Genomic DNA, 24,785 nt, shown 5'->3' on the forward strand with positions numbered 1-24,785 from the left:
GGGAGGAACGCTACGGCGCAGGCGCAGGGACGGGGGCGTGGCCACGCTGCTTTTCTGGGCGCGCAGGCGCTCGGGGCACACGTGTGGTTCTGCTGAGTTTGGGGTGCCTGCCCACCCCCAGCCTTCGCCCGGTCCCGCGGACCCGGAGCCTCTCCGCCGCTCCCGCCATGGGCCCGGCCTCAGGCTCGGTGACCGCGCGCTACCTCGTGTACTTCCAGTACTTGGGCACGGACTTTAAGTACGGCTCCGGTCCTCCCCTGGCCCCGAGGTGGGGGGTGGGAGCCAGATTTAGGGCCCGACGCCAGGAGGACCGGGTGGAGGGGGGGAGGCGGCCTCCCCCTGCTCACCTGCGCCCGCCTTCTTCTGCAGCGGGGTCGCGGCTGTCAGGGGCTCCCAGCGCGCCGTCGGCGTCCTCAACTACCTGGAGGTGAGCTCTGCCTGCCCGCCGCCCGCAGTGGAGAGGGAGAGACCCGGGGCAGGGACAGGTGGGAGCCCCCGCGCCCTGGGGCTGCGGCCTTCACCCCAGGGAGCTCTGTCCCCGCAGGAGGCTGCAAAGCGGCTGAATTCGGTGGTGCCTGTCAGGTTCACGATCTCCAGCCGCACAGATGCGGGGGTTCACGCGCTGAGCAACGCGGCCCATCTGGACGTCCAGCGCCGCTCAGGCCAGCCTCCTTTCTCCCCCGAAGTCCTGGCAGAGGCGCTCAACGCCCACGTGAGGCACCCGGCCATCCGGTAAGCACCCGTCTGCTGTCTCCAGACTGGTCCAGAGTGGGTGGAGGCCCTAAGTCCGGAATCTCTTGGGGTCAGGACGGAACTTTGTGGGATCTCTGTGGAGTACCTAATCTTGCACCCACAGTGTACTGCAAGCTTTCAGAGTACCCAGTGACTTCCATGCCCGCCATGCAGCCACATCCAGGACCTACCTGTACCGCCTGGTCACGGGCTGCCACCGGCCTGACCAGCTGTCTGTGTTTGAACGAAACCGATGCTGGCCACTGAGGGCAGAGTGAGTGTGGGGTGTGCATGAACCAGAGGGGGTTGCCAGGCCCACCTGGCTGGCTACGCCCTCCTGACCACTCATCTGGCTCCCCACAGCTGCTTGGATGTGGATGCCATGCAGGAGGCTGCCCAGCACCTCCTGGGGACACATGACTTCAGAGCCTTCCAGTCAGCTGGCAGCCCGACCACTACCTCAGTGCGCACACTGCGCCGAGCCTCAGTGTCCCCTGACCCAGGCAGCCCCTTTGTCCTTGCCCAGGAGAAGAGGTAAGGAAGGGCACCCTGCACACAGGCCAGAGGCTGGGGGAGCTCAACTTAGCACCTTCCCTGGCAAGGGTAGTGCACCCCTCTGGGCCCCATCAGCCCTCCTGGGGAGATTAGCTAGTCAGTTGAGTGGCATGGCCCCGACAGCCATGAACCTGCAAGCTGCCCCACTCCCTCACCCCACTTGGGTTCCTGCCATACTGGGGGCAGAAAACAGAAAATGTTCTTTCTCCAAGGTCTCCCTGCCCTGCCCGGTGCGGCGCTAGTAAATGGACCTTGGCAGCTGCTGAAAAGGCTTTGCTGAAAAAGAAGCACCAGGCCAGTGGTTCTGGCCCTACCTGGCAGGGGGTTGCTTCTCTGGTCCCTGGGGCCTCTGGCCCGACCTCAGCTGTTGACTTACAAAACTTCCCAGTTTGAGCCAGCACTGAAGTGGGGGGGGCTTCTGCATGGTCAGCTGAAGATCCCTGGCCTGGGGCTTGGGTGTCTGGTAGATGAGCTGGCTATGCTCGAAGCCTCCACTGCCCCAGAGCCCTGCCCCCAGACCTCCACCTCAGCATCACCTCCACCTGAGGGCCCTGTCCCCACTGCCAAGGCCCTCAGAAGGCTCTGCTGCCCCTCCCATTCCTGGTGTCCTTCCCACCAGCTTCACTTGAGGGTAGAGTGGCCAGTGGGAACTGCTACGTTGGAAGACAGGGGGAACCAGTCTTCCCAGCCTTCCCCCCCTCCCCCCAAGGCTGTGGCATGGACTCAGAGCTGCCCTGGCCCAGACACCACATATGCTCGTGTTTCTAGGTTGCGTTTCTGGAACCTGGAGTTCGAGAGCCGGTCCTTCCTATACAGACAGGTGGGCTCTGCCCTGAGCCACCTGGACAGGGGTGGGGGTGGGAGTGGGGGTGCCCTGAGGGCTGGGCCCAATGGCAATCTTGGCCTTGGGTTGCAGGTGCGGAGGATGACAGCTGTGCTGGTGGCTGTGGGGCTAGGGGCCTTGAGGCCTGCTCAGGTGAAGGTGATCCTGGAAAGCCGAGACCCCCTGGGTAGGCACCAGACGCGTGTGGCCCCAGCCCATGGCTTATTCCTCAAGTCAGTGCTCTACGAGAACCTTGGTAAGAGTGGACTGCCTGCAGAGATGCCAAGTACACCTACTGACTGACCCTCCTCCCTCCTGAGCCTGGGTGCTTGACAGGGGAGGAGCTCTTGGTGACAGGACAGCTATAGCCCTTATCTGTCCTGCTGCCAGGTGGGAATCCAGCCTGTGTTCAGCAGGAAAGTCAGGGCCCTGGAGGCAGGGAAACCCCAGGTTAGCCAGAAAATCCAGTTGGAGACCAGCAGCCCACAAGCAGGAGGCTTGGAGTAAGGTACCTCTTTTCCTGGGGCCCCACACCCAAGCTATACTCCTGACCTGGGCCTGGGATCAAGTTCTTAGTAGGGGAGGGTTGGAGAGGCAGGGGCTCTTTTCAGGGAGCAGGGGGGCCTGGAGAGGCAGGGGCTCTGCAGCCTGGAGGAAGCTCCGCATCTACAGCAAGGCCCAGCCTCTGCAGAAAACCTTCTGTGCCCTACAGGGTTTACCACATGGAAGCCACAAAGAACCCCCAGAAGCCCCACTGAGGTCAGGGCAGCCAACACAGCCCAGCCACTGGACCCTGCCCAGCTCTGCAGGCATGTGGGCCTCCTGCCCCCCACTGGCCTGCACCTGCCCAAAGCCCCCACCTGCCTGGGCACCTGCTATGGGTGGACTGAAGGAAAAAGGTTTGAGCATCAAGAAGGGAATATCCACGCCGCCTTTGGTTCTGTTTTTACTGAAAATTAGTACCTCAGGTGCAGCCCCCCATCTCAGGGGCTCAGGAACAGAAATAAAAGGTCATGAGGTCCCCAGAGTTATTTCTTTCCTCAGCCAAAACCAGCCAGTTGGGCAGGCAGTGACACTTGTGGTCTTGTCCTCAAAGACAAGGCTGTTACCAGCCATGGGCTCCCCATCCAGGGACACAGAATGAGGGCTGAGGCAGACGTGGCCCTGGAGGGGAAGCCCGGGTCCCTATGGTGACCAGCTGACCTTAGCTGCTGGCCTGGGGTAGGCCCTTCTTGAGCAGCGACGTGAGGTAACTTCCCAGCTCTTCGTCCTGGAGCCAGAAACAAGAGAAGGCGATCATCTTGTTCTCCCCAAGCAGCACACCTGGGCAGTCCCCACCCACCCTGACCTGCCACTTACCTGGTAGGTCCAGGAGACCAGCAGCACCTTGGTGCCTGGGTCCTCTGAGTGGGCAGCAGCCTGGATGAGGATGGACTCCACCGTCACAGACCCATCGGGAAGATGCTGCACACAGTGGTCCTTGAGGACACTGTGGGGAGGTGCAGTGAGACCCCACATTGTGCCCTCTGCCTGCCACCCCTAGGGCCAGGAGTGCAGTACCCACCTCTTCAGATGGCTATAGACACGCATGGCCGTCTCCTGCTCCTTACGAGGGTCATGTAGGTGCACACGGCAGGTAAAGCGCAGCTGATGCTCAGCCAGGCCCAGTTCCTTGAGCGCCTGCTCTGAGGACACGAGCCGGAAGTTCTGTGGGGCAGGGGCAGGTCAGGGGGCATGAGGGCACCCCGTGCCCCCACCCAGGCACACACATACTCACACTGTCCTTCATGATCAGAGTGCCATGTAGGAGCCGTGGCTTTTTGGCATCAGGAAGCAATCCTGCAGAGAAAGGGACAGGGATGAGCGCTGTCCATCTGCTGTGCTGTTGCCCTGCCCCTGCCCACTGCCCTCCCTTGCATACCCTGTGCCATCTCCCGCTTCAGCAGCCCCAGTGAAATGCCCACAGGGATGCTGGGGCTTGTGGGCAGCGTCACTGTCTCACCATTGGCTGGCATGTAGCAGTTGACCCCTGGGTAAGAGAGAGGGGCAGAGAGCCTCAGTCCAGACCACCTGGCCCTGCCCACACTGAACCCATGGGTAGACCCTGCCCACATTCCCTGTATCAGCCCAAGCCCACCCCCCATGCCTGGGCTGCCTACGGAATTCCTGCTCAATCTTCTGCTTCAGGAACTCCATCTTCTTGGCTTCCCCATGTACAAGCAGCACACTCTCGGGCTCCGCCTGGCCCACCAGCTGCATGATGCCCTTGGCATCAGCATGGGCACTGAAGGACATGTACTCCACCTGCATCTTGACCTCCAACTGCAGCATCACAGTGCACATAGGCCGTTAACCACGAGCAGCAGGCTGAGGGCTCCCCACCAACCCAAGTAGGGACTTACCACCTGCCGCCCCTCCATCTCCAGTTTGCGCTGCCCACTGAGGATCTTATGGCCCACAGTGCCCTGCACGCAGTAGCCAGGCATGATGACCTATGGGGAGGGAGAAATGGAGCTGCCAGCCACCCCTGCTCCCACCTCAGGGGGGTCCTCCCTGCCTGGCAGAACCTGTACCCTTAATGGCGCCTTTCCTGTGCCAGCAGCTCCCTATCGCAGGCCCCACTGCAGACCCAAGCCCACCTGGGCCTGAGTACCCATCAGCTAAGATGGCCAGAGGCTTTACTGCCTGATGGAAATAGGTCAACACATAGCAGGAGTCGGCCTGGGTGAGACATGGCCCCAGGATACTGAGCCCTGTTCTGACAACAGTGGTGTCTGCTAACCAAGCAGAGCTCCTGTCCTCACTAACCCCTTCCCCTACAGGCCAACATCTGATCCTGGGAGCCAGACCTCTTACCATGTTCTTCTCGTTCCCTGCCCACTTCCGAAAGATCTGCAGGGACTGGCCAGCGTGCAACATGCCTGGGGTGGCAAACACAACCTGCGGGGGGGTGTGTGACAATCAGGGCAGCAGTGCCCGCCTGTCATAGAACCAGTACTGGTCAGGCCCTACCCTGACTTCTGTCCATCCCCCAGCACAGTGCACCCCATTCCCTAAGGGAGACCTATACGCAGGGACCCCTTGCACGTCCCAGGCACAGAGGAAGTGCATTATGTGTGGACAGCCAGCATTGGCCCAGATGTCCAAGCCTGAGGCAGGTGTGACTATGTTACAAGAGACGCAGGAGAGCCATCCCCCAGCCCTCCTAGCCAGAGCCTCACCATGGGACCTGGATTGTCAGCAAATGCTCGGTCAAAGGCCTTGATGTGCTTAAACTCAAACATGTTCCTCTGGACGAAGGTCTTACGGATCTTCTGGTTGGTCCAGGTTATGAAGAGCTTATAGTAGTGGTTGGCCTTCTCTGTCAGGCCCGTGGAGAAGTAAATGGGGGCCTTCAGGTTCATGCGTTCCCTGTGGGCAGTGCAGGGCCACAGTAGAGGAGGCTGCCATGGAATGACGGGCCCGTCACCCCCACACCACCAACCTGGGTTGTGCCCAGTGGAAGGAAGGACTCCCTGATGCCCCCACCTCACCCTACAGTGGGTCAGATAATGGGAACACAGAGCATGTGGTTAGGGGGGCCTGGTGTGGGACAACATGACACCACAAGCCTCCTGGCTTGGGAAGGTACCCCTGCAGATGTCAGGCACCCTGACTCTACCTAATAGCTGCCAGCACTACAGCCTAAGCTCTGTACACCCTGCCTATGGCTAATGCCCACTCAGGCCAGAGGTCCCCAAAAACAATCTGGCTGCACCTACCAGAAGGTCTCCAGCAGGATGCAGAGCTCCTGAGCGCGGCCCAGGGCAAACACAGGGATCAGCACCTAAAGAGGGAGGACAAGGCTGGCTCATGCAGGAGCCCCAACCAAGCTGAACCCACATCTGATCACAGTGAGCAGACGCATGTTCCCTACGGCTGCCTGCTCAGGGAGCAGCTGCTATAAAGACTAGCCCTGCTGGTAGTTGATGGCCAGAGGCCCCATATGGGCCATAGGTAAGGCCCACACATTCTGCCCTTAAGTCCTGCTCCCAGCCACAATCTGTCCAGAAATGACCATGGTGGATACTCTGGCCAGCCTTATGCTGGGATCTGACATGAGGCCTGAATAAGCACTCCACTAGTCCAGAGGAGTGTTTCTTACTAATGCTGAGCAAACTTTCCTCCGTGCATGCCCAGAACACACAGCACCCATCTGACATGCCAGGGGTGGATGAAGGACTGTGTAGCATGGTCAGGGCAGGCACATGGCCCAGAGCCCTGCCTGACACCCTGCCAGCACCAGCTACCTTCCCGCCACGCTCCACAGCCTCGTGGACCTTCTTCAGAAAGTCTCGCTCCCGACAGCGTTTGGAGTCCCGGATGGTGGTGGCATACGTAGATTCTGTGATGAGTAGGTTGGGGCGACATTTGTCAATCCAGGCAGCTCTGTAACAGAGGAGGGTATGGCCAGAGGTGGACAACCCACATGGCTGCAAAGCGAGAAGCAGCAAAACAGACCCCAGCCACAGCCTCCCTGGACCCTTTGGCAAAGCAGCACACTTGAGGGGAGACAGGAGGAAAAGCCTTTGCCATGCATAGGGGACACGTGGCAGAAACCAACGCACAGACAGCCCAGGCACCAAGCACATCCACAAGCATCACTGCACACTTGGGGAGGGGTTCCCCACAGGAGGAAACAAACCTGTCTACTCACCCCAAATGCCGGTCTGGGGTCATATTATAATCACCCTGGCAAAGAATGTGGCAGTAAAGTGGGTGCCTCCTCCCCCTGGCCAAGCAGCACCCCCTGTGCCCCAAATGCTTCCACTGACCGTGTAGACCACAGACTCTGAGCCCACTTTAATCTGGAACATGGCTGCCCCCAGCACGTGGCCCGCATAGTAGGCTTTGATTTCAAGTTCATCGTCCACCTACAGAGGAGAGGGCTCAAGTCAAGTCTGCCAGCTATGCTGGTATGTGGTCAGTTGAAGAGGATGGCAGACGGACCAGGAAGGTAGACACCAGGAAGGCAGAGGGCAGAAGAGGAAAACATGGTTCCAAGCCTTATCATTTCCTGTTTCTCACACATAATGCCCAGTTCTCAACCAAAAGCAGCCAGACACAAGAAATAAGACAAGACCATGTAAAACAAGAGAAACAACTATCTAGAGAAGTAGATTCAGGGCTCCTACAATCTTCAGACAGAGTTTAAGAGGGCTGTGATCAAAATATTTGGAGAAATTCAAGACAGAATGTTGACCAAAAAAAATGAGAAATTATTTTAAAAAGCAGAAATTCTAAAACCAGAAACTGTAATAACCCCAGTAAAGAACTGAACGGATTGGGATCCCTGGGTGGCACAGCGGTTTGGCGCCTGCCTTTGGCCCAGGGCGCGATCCTGGAGACCCGGGATCGAGTCCCACATTGGGCTCCCGGTGCATGGAGCCTGCTTCTCCCTCTGCCTATGTCTCTGCCTCTCTCTCTCTCTCTCTCTCTCTCTGTGACTATCATAAATGGAAAAAAAAAAAAAAAAAGAACTAAACGGATTAATTTAACAGCATGTTATATATAATCAAAGAGTATCAATACATAGAAAGGACTGCCTAGCACAAAGCACAGAACAATAAACATGTGAGGGAAGGTCTGGAGCAAGAAGGCCTAACATTCCTCAATCTGGGCCCTGGGTTGAGGACAATGGGCAGGTGTAACACTGGAAGAATATGACAAAAGACCCCAGGTCACAGATCCAAGAGGCTTCACCTCTGGTAGGCTCCAGGAGAACAGAACATGCAGGGCCACCACAGCACATGCACCATAATCCAAAGAAAAAGGCATAATCCTACAAGCAGCCTAAGATTAAAGATTCTCTTCCAGGGCAGCCCAGGTGGCTCAGCGGTTTAGTGCCGCCTTCAGCCCAGGGTGTAATCCTGGAGCCCCAGGATCGAGTCCCACATCGGGCTCCCTGCATGGAGCCTGCTTCTCCCTCAGCCTGTGTCTCTGCCTCTCTATCTCATGAATTAATAAATAAAATCTTTAAAAAAAAAAAAAAAGCTTCTCTTCCAAACAGTGAATAAGAAGACATATTCAAAGTACTGAGAGAAAGAAATTGCCAAACTATAATTCCACACAGAATGAAGAGTCCTTCAGGAATAAGAGTGAAGCAGACCCATGTGCAGACAAACAAAAGTGAATTCATTGCCAACAGATCCATATTGGCGTTCTTCAGGAGGAAGGTAAATTATCTCAAAAAGTGAAGAACAGGGTTCACCTGGGTGGCTCAATGGTTGAGCATCTGCCTTTGGCTCAGGGTGTAATAGGTCCTGGGATAGAGTCCTGCATTGGTCTCCTTGCAGGGAACCTGCTTCTCTCTTCCTATGTCTCTGCCTCTCTCTGTCTCTCATGAATAAATAAAAATAAAATATTTGAGACTTCTGGATGGCTCAGCAGTTGAGTCTGCCTTCGGCTCAGGGTGTGATTCTGGGGTCCCAGGATCAAGTCCCACATAGAGCTCCCCGGATAGAGCTTGCTTCTCATTCTGCCTTTGTCTCTGCCTCTTTCTCTGTGTCTCTCATGAACAAATAAATAAAATCTTTAAAAATAAATAAGGGACGCCTGGATAGCTCAGCAGCTGAGTTGAAGGTGCTTCCCGTGCAAGGGGAATTGTGCTAGAAGTAGGAGTTGAAGCCAAATAGCCAAATTCTGCCATCAGGAAGTGTGTCAGGGTCCAGCTGATCAAGAATGGCAAAAAATCACAGCTTGGTACCCAATGATGGCTGTTTGAATTTTATTGAGGAAAATGATGATGTTGTGGCTGCTGGATTTGGTCACAAAGGTCAAGCTGTTAGTGACATTCCTGGAGTTTGCTTTAAAATTGTTAAAATAGGGATCCCTGGGTGGCTCAGCGGTTTAGCGCTGCCTTCAGCCCAGGGTGTGGTCCTAGAGACCCAGGATCGAGTCCCATGTCAGGCTCCCTGCGTGGAGCCTGCTTCTCCCTCTGCCTGTGTCTCTGCCTCTTGCTCTCTCTGTGTCTCTCATGAATAAATAAATGAAATCTTAAAAAAAGAAAAGAAAATAGTTAAAATAGCCAACATCTCTCTTTTGGCCTGATACAAAGGCAAAAAGCGAAAACCAAGATCCTACATTCAATGGTGAAAACAGGACAGTAATAAATTTTCAGGGATCCCTGGGTGGCGCAGCGGTTTGGCGCCTGCCTTTGGCCCAGGGCGCGATCCAGGAGACCCGGGATCGAATCCCACGTCAGGCTCCCGGTGCATGGAGCCTGCTTCTCCTCTGCCTATGTCTCTGCCTCTCTCTCTCTCTCTCTCTGTGTGTGTGACTATCATAAATAAATAAAAAACTAAAAGTAAATAAATAAATAAATACATTTTCACATGCCTAAAACAAAAACAAAATTACATAACACTTAAAAGAGCTACATTTTGGGACGCCTGGGTGGCTCAGCGGTTGAGCGTCTGCCTTCAGCTCAGAGCGTGATCCTAGAGTCCCGGGATCAAGTCCCGCATCGGGCTCCCTGCATGGAGCCTGCTTCTCCCTCTGCCTATGTCTCTGCCTCTCTCTGTCTCTCATGAATAAATAATTTTTTTTTTTTAAAGAGCTACATTTAAACATGATACGTAAAGCTGAAAGTAAAACAATGGAAAGACATACTACACAAAGAGCCAAAAGCAGGACATCTGAGGATGGTATGATATTACCAGAGACACAGACTTTAAGATAAAAATCATTATTAAAGATAAACACACGTACTTCGTGTTGACAACAGGTTCAACCAGAAATGAAATAACTAAAAATACACAGGTACCTAATAACAAGCAAAACCCACTAACCCTAAGAAGAAACAAATCTATAATCTTTGTGATAAATTTTACCCAATTTGATTACATTTGCCTGCTTAAAACCCTTCACTTCCTCACTGACCCACACATAAGTTACTGAGACAAAAAACAAACTCCAGAGCCCAGTACTGGCTGCCTTTTGGGGTTTGCCCATCTCACTGTCCAGTCTCTGCCACCTGCTGCCCCTGGCGGACACACCCTCTCAGAAGCACTCAGGCAGAGCTGGGGAACAGCAGAGGTTCCACATGCTTGATGGGCGCTTGGCACACTGCCCTGTATGCCTCTGAATCTGGGCTGGGACCCCATGTGCTTGCCCAGTGCTGCCTCCTGGTGGTCTCGCAATAGCAGAGAGTGAGATGGGGTCTGTTGGTACCCTGACCTGGACCGTCTGGTGGAGGTGGACAGCTACCACCTTCTTCATACAGTCTTTGATCATCTGGGAGGTGAAGAAGTTGGCCTCGCCCTTCTTGTCCACAGCAATCTTGCGGTAGTCCTCCAGCAGGATGGGGCAGATGGCCTGGGTGGGGTGGGTCATGTAGATGGGCCCGTCATAGCCCACCATCTCGCTGAAGTAGGGGAGTGCCCCACAGTGGTCCAGGTGGAAGTGGCTGGGGGTGCAACACAGGTCAGCCCAGGACCACTGCTCCCCAACCAAGCCTGCCCCCTCCACAGCCCCTCCACACCAGCAGAGACTCACAGTCATTCCATCCATTCATCCATTCATGTCCTGACTGCCTACTGTGTATCAGATGCTGTCCTAAGTACCACAGAATGAGGAATGAGCAAAATAGATAAAAACTACCATCTACCTGGAACTTACAGTCTAAGTGTCTGATGAAGCAGTAAGCAGTAAAGAGGTAATACTCGTATCAGATGGACACGTGTTCTATGGAGTAATAAGGAGCTAAGAGGAGGACTGGGCATCAGGACAGATACCATCTCTGGCAGATAGATGGGCAGGAAGACCCCATGGCATGTGAACCATGGCAGGAAGGCACTGGGGCAGAGGGAACAGAGTGCTATGTGTCCACGAATGGAGCAGACCCGCTGCATTCAAGCCCATATCCAAGAGGAACCGAGACCACAAGAGCCTCAGAGCAGCTGAGGACAGGGCTGCCTTGGGTCAGAGATCCTCTGGCTTGGAGATGCAGAGAGAAGACCAGCAAGAGGCTGTGTGGTCATCTGGCCACATGGAAAAGGTCAGGGTCTGGGAATGGGCTGGACCACACACACCGTGGACGATCTGGGTGGAGTGTGAGGAATTGGAGGAAAGCAGGAGCCCCATTCAGCCAGGCTGGGGAGGTCGACTGCCACCAGAGGGGCCTGACCCAAGTCTGGAAGTCAGGGGCAGGGTGGATGGGAACATATGGGAAAGTCTGTGAGAATCGAGGACCAGCAGGAAGGGCATAGTCACTGCTGCCAAATGATGCTGAGAGGCTGAGTGAGGAGGCCTGAGAAGGAGCCTGGGGGGATCTCACGAGAAACGGGCCATCCTGCAATGCGGCGGGGGGGCAGGGGGCCTCCCTACCATGGACCTGTTGCCCTAACACAGCCTCATCTTCCTGGGGTACATGGAGCTCTCATTCATGACACTTGGGCACAGCCAATAGGCATGCATAGCACAGGATGCCCCCTAGCTCCACCGTGCTGACCAGAGCCCACCAAGGAGCAACTGTGAATACCTATGACCTCATGCACATACACAACCTCCAGGACGACCAGCCCTGGGGCCTGGGGCGTGCCACATCAGTACCCTGGAACAAAACCTAGGCAGCTCTCCTGGGCTCCTAAGCATCCTCAAGGTGGGGTTAGATGTGAGCCCACAACACACAACACTACCACTAACAGCTGAAAGGTGCCCACCTAAAAAAAAAAAAAAAGAAAGGTGCCCACCTGATGATCACACAGTCCAGGAAGTCGGTCAGCCGGCCGTTGCGGGTGATGTAGGAGAAGTCAGGGAAGCGCCTCTGAGAAGCCAAGAGAAAGGGTCAGAGCACAACATCCCTGGATCTGCCAGCATTCCAGAGAGCAGCCCCCAGGAGTGGGGAATGAGAGCGCAGGCTGAGCCTGGATACCAGTACCCCCACCCTTGTAGGCGACACCAGGACCACTGACTGCTCACAGCTCCAAGAACACAGGGAGGGGTCAAACTGCCAGAACCAGTAACCAAGCCCTGAGTGGGGAGCGCCAAGCTGCCCCACATGACCCTGCAAGGAGCCCAAGAGCCCCTGCTCCATACAGACCAACCTTTCCACACAAGGCACCCTATCTGTCAAGTGATAGTGGAGGGACTGCCGGGGAATGCAGTGACCCCAGACCCACCTGCCTCCTACTACTGCCTACATGACCTGCCTAGACTTCCTACTCCACGGTCAGAGCCTGACGCTCTGGAGCCTGGGGTCCTGCCGAGTGAGGTCCCTACAGGCCACCTTCCCTTGGGACTCACGTCATCATTGAAGCCCATGTGCATTCCACAGTCCAGCATGACATTCTTGCCAGCAATGGACACCAGGATGCAGCTTCGGCCCACATCCTGGCCAGCCCCTGAAAAGGAAGACGAGATTAGATGCTGTCACCCCCATGTCCCTTTCTCAACTGCTGCAAGTGATTGCCCCAGCCCCAAGATCAAGGCCTTGCTACCTGCCTCATACCTCTACTGGGCACTCTGGGGCCCTGGCCCTGCAGAACCCTCAGTGTGCTGGACAAACCAGACCTCCATGGCTGCTACACAGATGATGTGTGAGGGAAGAAGCATTGCCACTGCCACCCGTACACATAGGCCAGGGAAATGTGCAGGGCAGAGGCAAAGGCTACCAAGCAAGTTCTAGCTCACATGCCCTCCCCAATTCCACCTCCAGCCTCCGGCCCTGCCACTAACAACTAAATCAGATGGAAAAGCCCCGCACCTTGGGAGGCAGCAGCCCATCTACTGTGGCTGATCAGAACCTTCAAAGGCTAGGTGTAATAGGTGCTGGACTATGGTACTGGCACTGAATGGGGTTACATTGGTGCTCCACAGGGCGTCACCACCCCTCTTGAACACTCAATTGGGGTCGTATCTGAGCTATGGGGCCCTCTCCCTCATGACCTACTCCCAGAAGGCATCAAGTACCTCCAGGCGATGTCACTGCAGAGGAGCACCTAAACGGTGTTTGCCCAGCTATGGGAAGCCACGGCCTCAGCTGTCCAGTGGCTGTAGTGTAGATGCCCCACTACCACACCCTCTCAGGGCACCCACAGCCCAGAATTTAACAGTCCTATCCATGTTCCTGACATCAAGCCCTATTCATCTGCTCCAGCCCCAGGCACGAAACATCCATGCCACACCTCTAGCCATCCGTTACCTCCTCTGGGGTCTGGAGGCCCAAGAAAGGGACACAGCCTTGCAGGACCTGATGACAGCAAATGACTGTCTTTCCATCCTGATCCTACAAGCCTCCCTCTACCAGCCATCTGAACCTTCTGTGAGCACCACACACATCATGGTGGCCCAGAACGGCTGGTCCTTGAGAAGCTTCAATCCCCCGTGACAACAGTAGGTGACCCCAACTAAGAGCTTTGTATGTGTGCCTCAGGAAGCCCAGCCATAGGTAGTGGCCTGGAGGGCTCTCGTAGGCCTGCTCCTGCCCCACCAGGACCACACCAGGGTCTCAGCTGTCTGCTCCCTACTGTGCCTTTAACCCTTAAGCTGTGCCCAGCACAGGGGCCCTCCAGACATTGGTAGTGGGGGAAGGGGAGGGCTCCCCCTCTTTACAGAAGTCATGGGATCAGCCCATGGGCGCATGGCTCTTAGCATGGGGCCAGGGATGGTTTTCCAGACTCTAGAGTTCAGCTCTTAGGTACTAGCCCCTACTCCCAACAGGACCCACAACCATCCCAGGGAGCAAGGACAGTGGCCCAAACTGGGTAGGGGATGTGAGGAAGAGTCTAGGACACACAAAAGGAGGTAAGACTCAGGAGCAAAGAAAGGGGACACCATGTCCACAGGAGTTTATGTTTCAGAGGAAGGAGACAATGGCCATGTAGATAAGACACAGCACTGAGCCCATCAGGTTGAGTTTAGACCCTGAAGAATATGACACAGAAGGTTCCAGAACCAGAACCAGGCAAGTAAGTCCACCTTAAAATGACTTCTGAGCAGGGTGGAGAGGGAAAGAGGGGAGATGGGAGGGGTATCTGTACAAAGGCTGTGTGGTTGGAGTGACCCAAGACTGTCTGTATCTGGTCCATGTGCCCAGGGAGCCCATGAGGCTGTGCTTTGCTGCTGCTGTAGCCCTGGGAGCACATCAGGTGCAGGTTGGGGTAACAAGCAGTAGAAAGGCAGAACCGCTCAAAGTGATGGTGAGAAAGAGGCCACATCCTGAAGGGGCAGGCTGGAGAGCACGACCCGAGGAGACCCTGGAGGGGTGCCAGAGGCAGGGGCATGGGGGGTGTACTCTAACCCGGCAGGAAGGAAGGGGTGTTCTCCCGCTCAGCGTCCACACGAGGGGATGCTATTTTGGGAAAGAGCTCATACCATGAAAAAGGAAATAGAGCTGCGGGGAACCGCACACGAAGCACGGCCAGTTCTGGAAGAGCACGGAGTGCCAGGGCGGGGAGGGCGCCCAGAGACCTCTAAAGCGCGCGCCACCAAAGCGCAAAAAGGTAACCCCAGTTGTTCCTGGGACCCTGGATTCTCAGTGATCCTCCTCCTCCGCAACGTTCTGCGCTTTTTGGGCTTTTAAAAGTGCGCGCGTGTATCTTTACAAAATGGAAAGCCTCTTTTAAAAATAAAAACAACAAAGAGCGTTGCAGAGATGAAGTGAGACAAGGCTGAAGTGAGAGCGGACGGCTGGACGGGGCGAGCGGGAAGCTGCGGGCAGCGGAGGCACAGTCCCCGCGGCCCGGTGCCAGCGCAGCGACCACGCAGGCCCTGCGGCTGTGTCGGGGCGTCGGAGGGTGGACCCCAGGAGAGGTCGCCCGCTCCCAGACCCACCCTCCTTTCACCGGGAGGAGCGCGGAGGGCGTAGCAGAGCCGCGGGCAGGGACCCGACCCACAGCCGCCCCCGGGAGGGGAGCCCGGCCCGGCCCTCCGCGGCCCACACTCACCCAGGGGAGTGACCCTAATCTCTGGCATGCTGCCGGCCGCGCTCCCGGGCCCTCACTAGCCGGCCGAACCACCGCGGCCCACCACACCCCCAACCGAACCCCAGTCGCGCCAGACTCGGCCCGCTGCGACGTACCGCGCAGGCGCAGCCCCAACGGGGCCAGCTTCCGGTGAGTCCGCCGGAAACGCCGGGCCGTGCGCCGAGCCTGCGGATTGGGCAACGAGCCACCAATCCCGGCGGCAGGTGGGAGAAGGGGCGGGGCGGCGGCGGGGCGGAGGGTCCGGCGGCGGCGGCTGTGGCGGTGGCTCAGGTGAGCCTCGGTGGCACAGGTGAGCGGGATGGTGGCAGGCTCAGGCCTGTGGCGGGGGGCAGAGTCCAACCGAACTTGGCAGGTGGGCCTGGGCATCGCCAAGGGGCCGGGCGCAGGACGGGGCGGCAGACTGACTGCCTTGCTTCCCCGCCCAGTCCCCCGGCCTCCGCTCGGGCAGGACCCGCCCGGGCCCCGGGCCCCACTCTACCCGAGCGCGGGGTCCGAGCCCGGTGCCCCTTGGCCTCGCCCCTGCCCGCTGGGCTGGGTGTGGCAGGATGGGCGCCTTCTTCTCCCGGGGCCTTCCGCCTGCTATCAGCTGTTAAGGCTGGGGTCTCAGGCAGCCCTCCTGACCGAGACTTGACCTTGGAGCTGTGGGCTGACCCTGGGGAGCCGTGCTGGTGCCCTGCATCACCTCCCCACAGCTGGCAGGCTGCCTGGCCGGGCTGCACAGCAGTGTGCTTCCTGTTTCCAAGTTCTGAAAGGTTCCCAGCCGCTCCCGTTGGCTGCCGGCTGTGGTTCTGGACGAGAGGGCCAGGCCCACAGGATGTCTGGTGGCCAGGAAGGGAGCCACGAAGGTCTCAGAGACCATCTGCTCAGTGGATGAAAGACGGGCCCTGAGAGAGGGGAGGGGCGTGGTGGAAGTCTCTGGAGGACCGTCTTCTTCCTGAGGCCAGGTCGACTGCCCCGACACCTGAAGATGGGGTGAGCTCATTTCTGGGGGCTCAGCAGCCGCCAAGCCCTAGCAGATCACCATCCCAGGTGGTGATATGCAGCTGGGTCCAACCACAGTGCCAGCCCCAGGTGCCCAGGACAGCAGAGGCGGGATTGCGCAGTAGCACCCATTTAATGTGTGGGCAGTTGAATGTTTATGGAGTGACTGAATGTGAGCAGAATCCAGGGCAAGACTCTGGCCTAGGGCACTTCTGGAAGGTTCCTTGGGCTGGGAGAGGGCCTTGTGGCTGTCTTCAGAGTATGGAGGACCTTTGGCCCAGCTGCCCTTCTGTGTGGGTCCTATATAGCTCCAGTAGCAGTGAGAACCTTGGTGTCTGACAGTGGTGACCCCACAGTTCCTGCTCTAGCTCAAGATGCAGCAGTAAAGCAAGGAAGGGCCTGGCCCTCCACCTCACTCTACTGTCTTCTTTTTCATAGTGTTTATCTCTTTTTATGTACCATGTTGGAATTTTCTGGCTTTGTTATTATCCAACAACCTCCCCAAGAATATCGCCCTCATAGGCAGGGCTGTTTGTCTCATGGGGCATCCAACCTGAAGGGTGCTTAGCTCTGGGCAGAGACTAAGCAAATTGTCTCTCCAACTGGTGAAGACAGATGCTTTCTGGTGAGAGAGACGAACAATAAACAATCAAGAAAACACGAGTTAGAGGTGTGTGCTGTAGGTAAGATACAGTAGAGTGATTTGAAAGCCTGGGTGACAAGTAGGGGCTATGCTAAGATCTGTGGGCCTGTGTTTGGGGCCAGGGGCATGGCAGCACTAGATCATTGCGAGCATGTGATCCACACAGAGTGGAACAGGTCCCTAAGGAGGAGGGGATCAGGGGCCCACGGTGGGCTTTCAGTGTGGGGGCACCTGGATCTCAGCAGTTTCTTTCTGACTGCTCTCACCCCCGCCCTGAAGCAATGACCTAGGGAGTGAGCTGACTCACAGGGAGACAACCCATGTGTTTCAGTGCATATTGAGAAATGGATGACTTGGAGTCGAACTTCAACCTGAAGATCGTCTTAGTCAGTTTCAAGCAGTGTCTCAATGAGAAGCAGGAGGTGCTGCTGGATCACTACCTCGCCGGCTGGAGGGGGCTAGTCAGGTACATTTGGGGGGCACTGCCTTGTGGGGCCTCCCCCAAAGGTGGGGCTTCCCTGGCCACACTTACTTCATGCTGTACTATGGGCTGTGCATACCAGGCTCCCACTTACTTGGGCTGGTCAGCTGTTCTCTCTCACCACTTGCCTGGCAGCACCGAGCCTTACTATCCCCGTCTAAAAGTGGATGTGTGTACCAGGAGGTGGGGGACAGTCTCCCCCATACCCTGCCTGAAGGTCTACTTCCCCCTCGAGCAGGTTCCTGAACAGCCTGGGTGCCATCTTCTCATTCATCTCTAAAGATGTCACGACAAAGTTGCAGATCATGGAGCGTCTGCGCAGTGGCCCACAGCGGGAGCATTATGTAACCCTGCAGTCCATGGTGGCCTACGAGGTGAGCCACAAGCTGGTGGACCTGGAGCGGCGCTCCCGCCACCCTGACTCAGGCTGCCGGACCGTGCTTCGGCTGCATCGTGCCCTGCGCTGGCTGCAGCTCTTCCTGGAAGGCCTGCGCACCAGCCCCGAGGATGCACGCACGGCTGTGCTCTGCACTGAGTCCTACAATGCCTCTCTGGCCGCATACCACCCCTGGATCATCCGCCGGGCTGTCACTGTGGCCTTCTGTACGTTACCCACACGGAAGGTCTTCCTGGAGGCCATGAACGTGGGGTCCACAGAGCAGGCTGTGGAGATGCTGGGTGAGGCCCTGCCCTTCATCGAGCATGTCTACAACATCTCCCAGAAACTCTATGCTGAGCATTCTCTACTGGACCTGCCCTAAGAGCTGGTGGGCTGGGTGGGGCAGGGTCTCCCATCCAGAGGTGGCCTGGGGCAGCCAGCACCCAGAAGTCCCACCATGGAGACCTGTGGGTGTCCCAGGAACGGGAAGAACACTTTCTTCTGGGGCCGTGCTTCTGGCCTGTGGCACATGGCCTGAGAAAAAGAAAGCAGGCCCTGGCAACCTGCTCCTCCCTGGCCACCGTGCTCTGCCCAAGGGCATCCTTGCTTTTCCCTCAGCCAAGTTACACAGATGTCCAATCAGGTCTCACCCAGACGGGTGAAGTGCAGAGGCAGGGCAGGGAAGGGGCGGGATCGACATTCATGCAAAACCTGGAGAAGCTGCCCCCTGCCTGGGAGCCAAGTGGTGAAGGTCCTTGTGGCACAGACTGCATCCCACCTGCCAGTAAACACAGGCAGGAACTGGCCCACCTCAGTGTCTGTGCCTCCATACAGGGATGGCGGTCCCCAGGACAGGGATAGAACCCCTGGGCACCAGTTGGCAGTGTAGACTCTCTCCCTGCCCCTCACCTCCTTGTTAGTCAGGGGCCCACATGTCCTTAGCAGCCATAGCCAGGCACTGAAGCCCTGAGCAGAGCCTGCCCTGCCTCTCTCTGCACTCTCATCAGCTGCCCCCTGCAGCCACCCTGTCAGTCGGGTGCTCCTCCACCCAGGGGCTCTGCACAGCCCCAGAGCTCTAGGGAGCCCACAACTGTGCCAGCCCAGTGCTAGCCTTGCTCTCCCCGTCATCCAACAAAATGCCAGGTTCCCTCCTTGCTGGCCCTTGCTGCCCCAGCCCCACAGAGCTCATGAGGCCCATGATGATATGGCACACACAGAGAGGCTAGACCCTTTTATCCATCTGACAGGCCAGCCATCGCCCGGCCTCTCCTACTGGCTCTTCACCGTGCTCAGGCCCCTTGACCCCAAGGGGACCACATCCACCATGCAGCAGATGTGCGCAAGTGTGAGCTTGCAAGAGACCCTGGGAAAGTGTAATTGGGTGATGGTTTTTCCAACATCAATAAATTCCACTTACAAAACAGGCAGTGTACTGCAGGATGGAGGTATTTGGTGTGTCAGGCAGCTGCTCACTGAAGGGAGGAGGGGTTGACCCCTTGGGGCTGAGGTCCTACTGCCAGGCTCAGAAGGCAGTGTCAACCGCAGGGACATGGGGCAATTCCTGGCCGGCATGGAGCAGGGGATGCTGCCTGTCCAAGGGGCTGGGGTGGAAGAAGAAAGGTCTGCTCAGCCTGCAGCCTGTGGAGGGGGAGCCGCTCCTCACCACAGCCGTGGCTGGGACAGAAAGAGGAGACACGTCAGGCTGCATGCTTTTGGACACTCCACTCCAACATCAGACCCCATAGTGTCCAGAGCCAGGTTGCCTTCACCCCCAGGTCTGCCCTGCACCCAGCAGGGGCCACAGCACCATGTGGTACCAGCAAAGGCAGATGACTATGAAGGATCCACAAGGGCCAGAGTACAGGCTGCACGTGTGCCTCTAGTGTATACAGGTGCACGGCATGTTGTGTGCAGGTATGGGGCATCGAGCGTGTGTTAGGCACATGTATGTGCGTCTCCTGAGTGCACCACGTGGCACGGTCCCTCCCGATAGGCAGCAAAGATCAGATCCCAGAACTCCTCTTATAAACATTGGCCAAGGATCCCTGGGTGGCGCAGCGGTTTGGCGCCTGCCTTTGGCCCAGGGCGCGATCCTGGAGACCCGGGATCGAATCCCACGTCGGGCTCCCGGTGCATGGAGCCTGCTTCTCCCTCTGCCTGTGTCTCTGCCTCTCTCTCTCTCTCTCTCTGTGACTATCGTAAATAAATAAAAATTTAAAAAAAATTTATAAAAAAAAATGTATATAAACATTGGCCAGACCCCAGCGGGCTGAGACCATCCAGAGCTCCCACTCCACACCAGGGGCATCAGTAGTGTCTCCTAGTGTCCACATCTGAGCCTCATGTCAGGTCCCCCAGACCCAGGCCTGAAGAGACTGGTCTCTGGGGCACCCAGAGGCTGGGCTGGACCTGCTACTGGCAACTCCATCAGGGCTTAGCTGCAAACACCTGGTGCGGACCCAGCATCAGGGTCCTATTTGGTTACAGCCTCTCCTTGCTCGTTTGCATACACTGTCCTGCAGGCCCATGTGCCCTCCATCCTCAGAGGGAGGCATCTGCTGTGTCAAGAGCCCGGGCTCAGAGGCCCTAAAGTTTCTAGCTTCAGACCCTTTAAGTTGCACTGTTTTCAGGCAGGCTGAGAGGCCACAGCTCCCCGACCCTGGGGCCCTCCCCACCCCAGCTACAGGATGGGGACCCAGCTGGCCAGCCGCTGTCCCCCTGGATGGTCTGCCCCCTGAGTACAGGTGAAGCCACCCCTGGACACCACAACCACCACCCCCAACCCCCAGGCTGCTGACAGTCCTCCCAGGGCTGGAAGAAATGTTTCCGTACCTACTCCTCAGGGCACTCGCACCTCCCTCAGGCAGCTGGAGACCCCAGGACCCTCTGGCAGAGAAGTCCTGAGTGTCCTTCCTCCTTTCCAGGAGTGGGGTGGGGCTTGGGCACAGGCATGTAACAAGATGTGGTCAGTGGTCAGTCAGAGCCCGACTGCCCTGGTCACTGTCAATCAGAGAGCCTGGTGGTGGCATCAGGATAAACGAGTCCAAGAAGCGCAGACCTGCAAGGCCTAGGAAAGTGAGGGTGTCCCCAGGGGCCCCTGGACATGACTGGTAAGGACAGGTGATAATTTTGCTAAGCAAATCCTCTGCCCTCCCCTGCCCCCACTCATCATATTGGGGGCCCCCACTCGGTTCTCTCATTTGCCATCCCTGCTGGAAGCTGCCACCTGCCATGGCAGGCCTGATGCTCCTGGGCCTCATGGCTCTCTTGGGCCTTGGAGCAGGCGCCCCATTGTGCTTATCCCGGCAGCTCAGGATGCAAGGGGACTATGTGCTGGGCGGGCTCTTCCCCCTGGGCACAGCTGAGGACACAGGTCTCAGTGACAGGACACAGCCCAATGCCACCGTGTGCACCAGGTAGGGATGCCGGGGCTGGGAAGCAAAGGGTAACGGGGTGGGGGGCTCAGCTCTGGGGTGCTCCCAAGGGAGGACATGGGGTCAGCCCCCCCACAATCCTTTGTGGCCCAGGTTCTCGTCCCTCGGCCTGCTCTGGGCACTGGCCATGAAGATGGCGGTGGAGGAGGTCAACAACAGGTCCACGCTGCTGCCAGGACTGCGCCTGGGCTATGACCTCTTTGACACATGTTCGGAGCCTGTGGTGGCCATGAAGCCCAGCCTCATGTTCATGGCTGAAGCAGGCAGCTGTGACATCGCCGCCTACTGCAACTACACGCAGTACCAGCCCCGTGTGCTGGCAGTCATTGGGCCACACTCATCTGAGCTCGCCCTCATCACCGGCAAGTTCTTCAGCTTCTTCCTCATGCCTCAGGTGTGCACCCCCTCCTCTCTTGGGTCCCCTGCCCCCACTGGCCCTGCCCACAGGAGCCCCCACATCAGGAGGTGCCTCCTGGCTGCCACAGGTCAGCTACGGGGCCAGCACCGACCGGCTGAGCAACCGGGAGACGTTCCCATCCTTCTTCCGCACGGTGTCCAGCGACCGTGTACAGGCAGTGGCCATGGTGGAGCTGTTGCAGGAGCTTGGCTGGAACTGGGTGGCTGCGGTGGGCAGCGATGACGAGTATGGCCGGCAGGGCCTGAGCCTCTTCTCCAGCCTGGCCAATGCCAGGGGCATCTGCATTGCGCATGAGGGCCTGGTGCCATTGCCGCACACGAGTAGCCTGCGGCTGGGCACTGTTCAGGGCCTACTGCACCAGGTAAACCAGAGCAGCGTGCAGGTGGTGGTGCTTTTCTCTTCCACTCGCGCTGCCCGCACCCTCTTCAGCTACAGCATCCACTGCAGGCTCTCGCCCAAGGTTTGGGTGGCCAGTGAGGCCTGGCTGACCTCGGACCTGGTCATGACGCTGCCTGGCATGGCTGAGGTGGGCACCGTGCTTGGCTTTCTGCAGCAGGGCGCCCCAATACCCGAGTTCCCATCCTATGTGCAGACCTGCCTGGCCCTAGCTGCTGACCCTGCCTTTTGCGCCTCACTGGATGAGGAGCAGCCGGGCCTGGAAGAGCACGTGGTGGGGCCCCGCTGTCCCCAGTGTGACCACGTCACTCTGGAGGCTATGTCTGCAGGGCTGCTGCACCACCAGACCTTCGCGGCCTACGCAGCCGTGTATGGCGTCGCCCAGGCCCTCCACAACACACTGCTCTGCAATGCCTCGGGCTGCCCCCCACGGGAGCCAGTGCGGCCCTGGCAGGTAAGGCCAGGAGGCCCCGCACTTCTGAGGAGCAGTGTCACTGGGGAGTCTGGGCCGGGAACAGCTACTGGCCTGGCCCCACCCACCTGCTCCAATCTGCCTACCAGCTCCTAGAAAACATGTACAACTTGACCTTCCGTGTGCGCGGCTTAGCGCTGCAGTTCGATGCCAGGGGGAATGTGAATATGGATTATGACCTGAAACTGTGGGTGTGGCGGGACCTGAAGCCCGAGTTGCGCACCGTAGGTGCCTTCAACGGCCGCCTGAAGGTCTGGCACTCCCAGATGTCCTGGCACACACCTGGGAACCAGGTGAGCACCAGGTGGCACGGCCCTAACTGCACAGCAGCTTTCCCTTCAGCCCCATACGAGCTCTGGCTCTGCTGGGGGAGGGGTCGGGGGGGACCACCCCAAAGACTGGGTGGGCGCACTCAGCCCAGCACAGCCTGAGCCCCAAGGCCTTTGTGGCAGCGGCCCGTGTCCCAGTGCTCCCGGCAGTGCGGGGAGGGCCAGGTGCGCCGTGTGAAGGGCTTCCACTCCTGCTGCTACGACTGCGTGGACTGCAAGGCGGGCACCTATCAGCGCAGCCCAGGTGAGCACCTCTCCAAGGCCCATACACATGGGACAGGTGGGGGCAGGGACCCCCAGGTCTCGTGTCCTGACTCCAAGGCCAACTCTGAGGCCAGAGCAAGTGGGTGGGAGCCTGAACTCTCCTCCAAGTGCCCCATCTTTCCTCCCACATGACAGATGACCTCCTCTGCACCCAGTGTGACCAGAACCAGTGGTCCCCAGACCGGAGCACACGCTGCTTCCCCCGCAGGCTCACTTTCCTGGCATGGGGGCAGCCGGCTGTGCTGGTGCTGCTTATACTGCTGGCTCTGGCACTGGGCTTGGTGCTGGTGGCCCTAGGGCTCTTTATTAGGCACCGGGACAGCCCACTGGTTCAGGCCTCAGGGGGGCCACGGGCCTGCTTTGGCTTGGCCTGCCTGGGCCTTGTCTGCCTCAGCGTCCTTCTGTTCCCTGGCCAGCCGGGCCCTGCCAGCTGCCTGGCCCAGCAGCCACTGCTTCACCTTCCGCTCACTGGCTGCCTGAGCACACTTTTCCTGCAAGCGGCCCAGATATTTGTGGGTTCAGAGCTGCCATCAAGCTGGGCAGATCAGCTGCGTAGATGCCTGCAGGGGCCCTGGGCCTGGTTGCTGGTGCTGCTTGCTTTGCTGGCGGAAGCGGCATTATGTGCCTGGTACCTGGTGGCCTTTCCACCAGAGGTGGTGACAGACTGGTGGGTGCTACCCACGCAGGTGCTGGTGCACTGCCGAGTGCGCTCCTGGATCAGCTTTGGCCTAGTGCATGCCATCAATGCCATGCTGGCCTTCCTCTGCTTCCTGGGCACGTTCTTGGTGCAGAGCCGGCCAGGCCGCTACAATGGCGCCCGGGGTCTCACTTTTGCCATGCTGGCCTACTTCATCACCTGGATCTCCTTTGTCCCTCTCTTTGCCAATGTGCATGTGGCCTACCAGCCCACTGTGCAGATGGCCGCCATCCTCCTCTGTGCCCTGGGCATCCTGGCCACCTTCCACCTGCCCAAGTGCTACCTGCTGCTGCAGCGGCTGGAGCTCAACAACCCAGAGTTCTTCCTGGGAGATGATGCCAGAGGACAGGGCAGCAGTGGTAGTGGAGGGAAGGAGACTTAGGGCAAAAACAAGTGACCCCTGACCCAGTGACCCCAGACTTAGCTGAGATACCCACAAATCACATTTCTATGAAGCAACCACCAACCTGGACCCCAGCTGCTGAGACCACCCCTTTCTAGATCCTAACTGTAAGCTAACTAGCTGACCTTGATGGCACAGTGACCGTTAGGCCTGTAGCGTCCATGAAGGGCTTCAGCACCCACCTGAGGCCCCAGAAAAGCTTTGTCCCTGTCCTAGCCAAGGCCTGGTCAAGGCCTACCCATGTGATCCAGCCCTACTGAACAAAAGGTCCATGAAAAGGATCCTTGAGGCTCCTGGCGTTCATGCCAAGAGCTCAAGACACCTACCAGCCAGGTCACTTAAAGGCCAAACTGGGCATTACTTGCCTGGCCAGGCCCAGCCTGGAGCCTCCAGCCAGCACCCCCTCCAAGCATCACAGGGATGGGAGATTGGTAAGAGGGCTGGAGATGTCATGACCCCTCTGCAGGAGTCTATGACTGACCACAGGACCAGATGGGGCAGGAATGGTGAGCAGGGCAGAGGGCTAGTGGGAGGGTACATACCCAACCTCCTTCTCTCTGTGGCCCAGGCCAAGCAGGGAAAATTGGGTTCGATGGCCACCAGCACCGTGGACAGAGCCCAGTGGGTGGGGGGGTGGGGGTCAGCACCAAGGCCAGCACCCACTGCCAAGACCCCTGGAGCCTGGAGCCAGCACCACGGACAGAAGAGCAGCTACCAGGACCCTACTGGCACCCAGCATCGGGCACAGAGCCCTGTCGCTGACCAGGGACCCAGAGGACAACACTGGGCCAGTCCTGGGTCAGCTCTCAGCCA

At 57.9% G+C, this 24,785-nt stretch overlaps 4 protein-coding genes across 7 annotated transcripts; 3 read left to right on the plus strand and 1 right to left on the minus strand.

Moving 5' to 3' along the window:
• Positions 1-51: 51 nt before the first annotated feature.
• PUSL1 (pseudouridine synthase like 1) lies at positions 52-3,070 on the plus strand. 2 transcript variants are annotated; one of them, XM_041770978.1, is made up of 9 exons: positions 52-238; positions 370-427; positions 545-732; positions 857-1,006; positions 1,096-1,266; positions 2,056-2,107; positions 2,204-2,366; positions 2,501-2,618; positions 2,823-2,964. In XM_041770978.1, exons 1-8 carry the CDS (start codon positions 168-170, stop codon positions 2,563-2,565), a joined length of 918 nt encoding a protein of 305 aa, XP_041626912.1. In that variant the 5' UTR covers positions 52-167; the 3' UTR covers positions 2,566-2,618; positions 2,823-2,964. The 2 variants fall into 2 exon arrangements, with proteins under 2 accessions (XP_041626912.1, XP_041626911.1); XM_041770977.1 differs by lacking the exon at positions 2,501-2,618 and having other exon boundaries at positions 2,823-3,070.
• Positions 3,044-15,181, minus strand: INTS11 (integrator complex subunit 11). 2 transcript variants are annotated; one of them, XR_005990249.1, is made up of 17 exons: positions 15,037-15,181; positions 12,395-12,492; positions 11,842-11,915; positions 10,328-10,556; positions 6,925-7,023; positions 6,807-6,841; positions 6,400-6,538; positions 5,872-5,936; positions 5,332-5,521; positions 4,967-5,050; positions 4,513-4,602; positions 4,270-4,432; positions 4,032-4,139; positions 3,888-3,949; positions 3,675-3,817; positions 3,470-3,574; positions 3,044-3,380 (listed from the first exon to the last, which is right to left on the minus strand). XR_005990249.1 is itself a non-coding variant. In XM_041770975.1 (17 exons), exons 1-17 carry the CDS (start codon positions 15,062-15,064, stop codon positions 3,315-3,317), a joined length of 1,803 nt encoding a protein of 600 aa, XP_041626909.1. In that variant the 5' UTR covers positions 15,065-15,181; the 3' UTR covers positions 3,044-3,314. The 2 variants fall into 2 exon arrangements, 1 of the variants encoding a protein (XP_041626909.1); XM_041770975.1 differs by having other exon boundaries at positions 3,470-3,599.
• A 34-nt stretch (positions 15,182-15,215) lies between these two features.
• LOC121499812 (ceramide-1-phosphate transfer protein) lies at positions 15,216-18,982 on the plus strand. 2 transcript variants are annotated; one of them, XM_041770979.1, is made up of 3 exons: positions 15,216-15,364; positions 17,031-17,165; positions 17,419-18,982. In XM_041770979.1, exons 2-3 carry the CDS (start codon positions 17,044-17,046, stop codon positions 17,939-17,941), a joined length of 645 nt encoding a protein of 214 aa, XP_041626913.1. In that variant the 5' UTR covers positions 15,216-15,364; positions 17,031-17,043; the 3' UTR covers positions 17,942-18,982. The 2 variants fall into 2 exon arrangements, with proteins under 2 accessions (XP_041626913.1, XP_041626914.1); XM_041770980.1 differs by having other exon boundaries at positions 15,283-15,345.
• Positions 18,983-20,790: 1,808 nt separating this feature from the next.
• Positions 20,791-24,767, plus strand: TAS1R3 (taste 1 receptor member 3). Its single transcript, XM_041771250.1, has 6 exons — positions 20,791-20,975; positions 21,087-21,387; positions 21,479-22,261; positions 22,369-22,572; positions 22,732-22,852; positions 23,008-24,767. The coding sequence occupies exons 1-6, from the start codon at positions 20,791-20,793 to the stop codon at positions 23,949-23,951; spliced, it is 2,538 nt and encodes an 845-aa protein (XP_041627184.1). The 3' UTR covers positions 23,952-24,767.
• The last annotated feature ends 18 nt before the right edge of the window (positions 24,768-24,785 follow it).

The sequence above is a fragment of the Vulpes lagopus genome, chromosome 10, assembly GCF_018345385.1.
Source record: "Vulpes lagopus strain Blue_001 chromosome 10, ASM1834538v1, whole genome shotgun sequence".
Classification (NCBI taxonomy): domain Eukaryota; kingdom Metazoa; phylum Chordata; class Mammalia; order Carnivora; family Canidae; genus Vulpes; species Vulpes lagopus.

What these genes read in the sequence shown, in the direction of transcription:
- PUSL1 (XM_041770977.1), top strand. Translation starts at nt 168, where the DNA reads ATGGGCCCGGCCTCAGGCTCGGTGACCGCGCGCTACCTCGTGTACTTC. An exon ending in TGCTGGCCACTGAGGGCAGA is followed by an intron (nt 1,007 to 1,095) that starts GTGAGTGTGGGG and finishes GGCTCCCCACAG; the next exon opens with CTGCTTGGATGTGGATGCCA. An exon ending in AGTGCTCTACGAGAACCTTG is followed by an intron (nt 2,367 to 2,822) that starts GTAAGAGTGGAC and finishes TGTGCCCTACAG; the next exon opens with GGTTTACCACATGGAAGCCA.
- TAS1R3 (XM_041771250.1), top strand. Translation starts at nt 20,791, where the DNA reads ATGGCAGGCCTGATGCTCCTGGGCCTCATGGCTCTCTTGGGCCTTGGA. An exon ending in GCTTCTTCCTCATGCCTCAG is followed by an intron (nt 21,388 to 21,478) that starts GTGTGCACCCCC and finishes TGGCTGCCACAG; the next exon opens with GTCAGCTACGGGGCCAGCAC. An exon ending in GGCACACACCTGGGAACCAG is followed by an intron (nt 22,573 to 22,731) that starts GTGAGCACCAGG and finishes CCTTTGTGGCAG; the next exon opens with CGGCCCGTGTCCCAGTGCTC.
- LOC121499812 (XM_041770979.1), top strand. Translation starts at nt 17,044, where the DNA reads ATGGATGACTTGGAGTCGAACTTCAACCTGAAGATCGTCTTAGTCAGT. An exon ending in GGCTGGAGGGGGCTAGTCAG is followed by an intron (nt 17,166 to 17,418) that starts GTACATTTGGGG and finishes CCCCTCGAGCAG; the next exon opens with GTTCCTGAACAGCCTGGGTG.
- INTS11 (XM_041770975.1), bottom strand. Translation starts at nt 15,064, where the DNA reads ATGCCAGAGATTAGGGTCACTCCCCTGG. An exon ending in ATCCTGCTGGAGACCTTCTG is followed by an intron (nt 5,522 to 5,871) that starts GTAGGTGCAGCC and finishes CACTGCCCACAG; the next exon opens with GGAACGCATGAACCTGAAGG. An exon ending in TGGTCTCCTGGACCTACCAG is followed by an intron (nt 3,381 to 3,469) that starts GTAAGTGGCAGG and finishes TTCTGGCTCCAG; the next exon opens with GACGAAGAGCTGGGAAGTTA.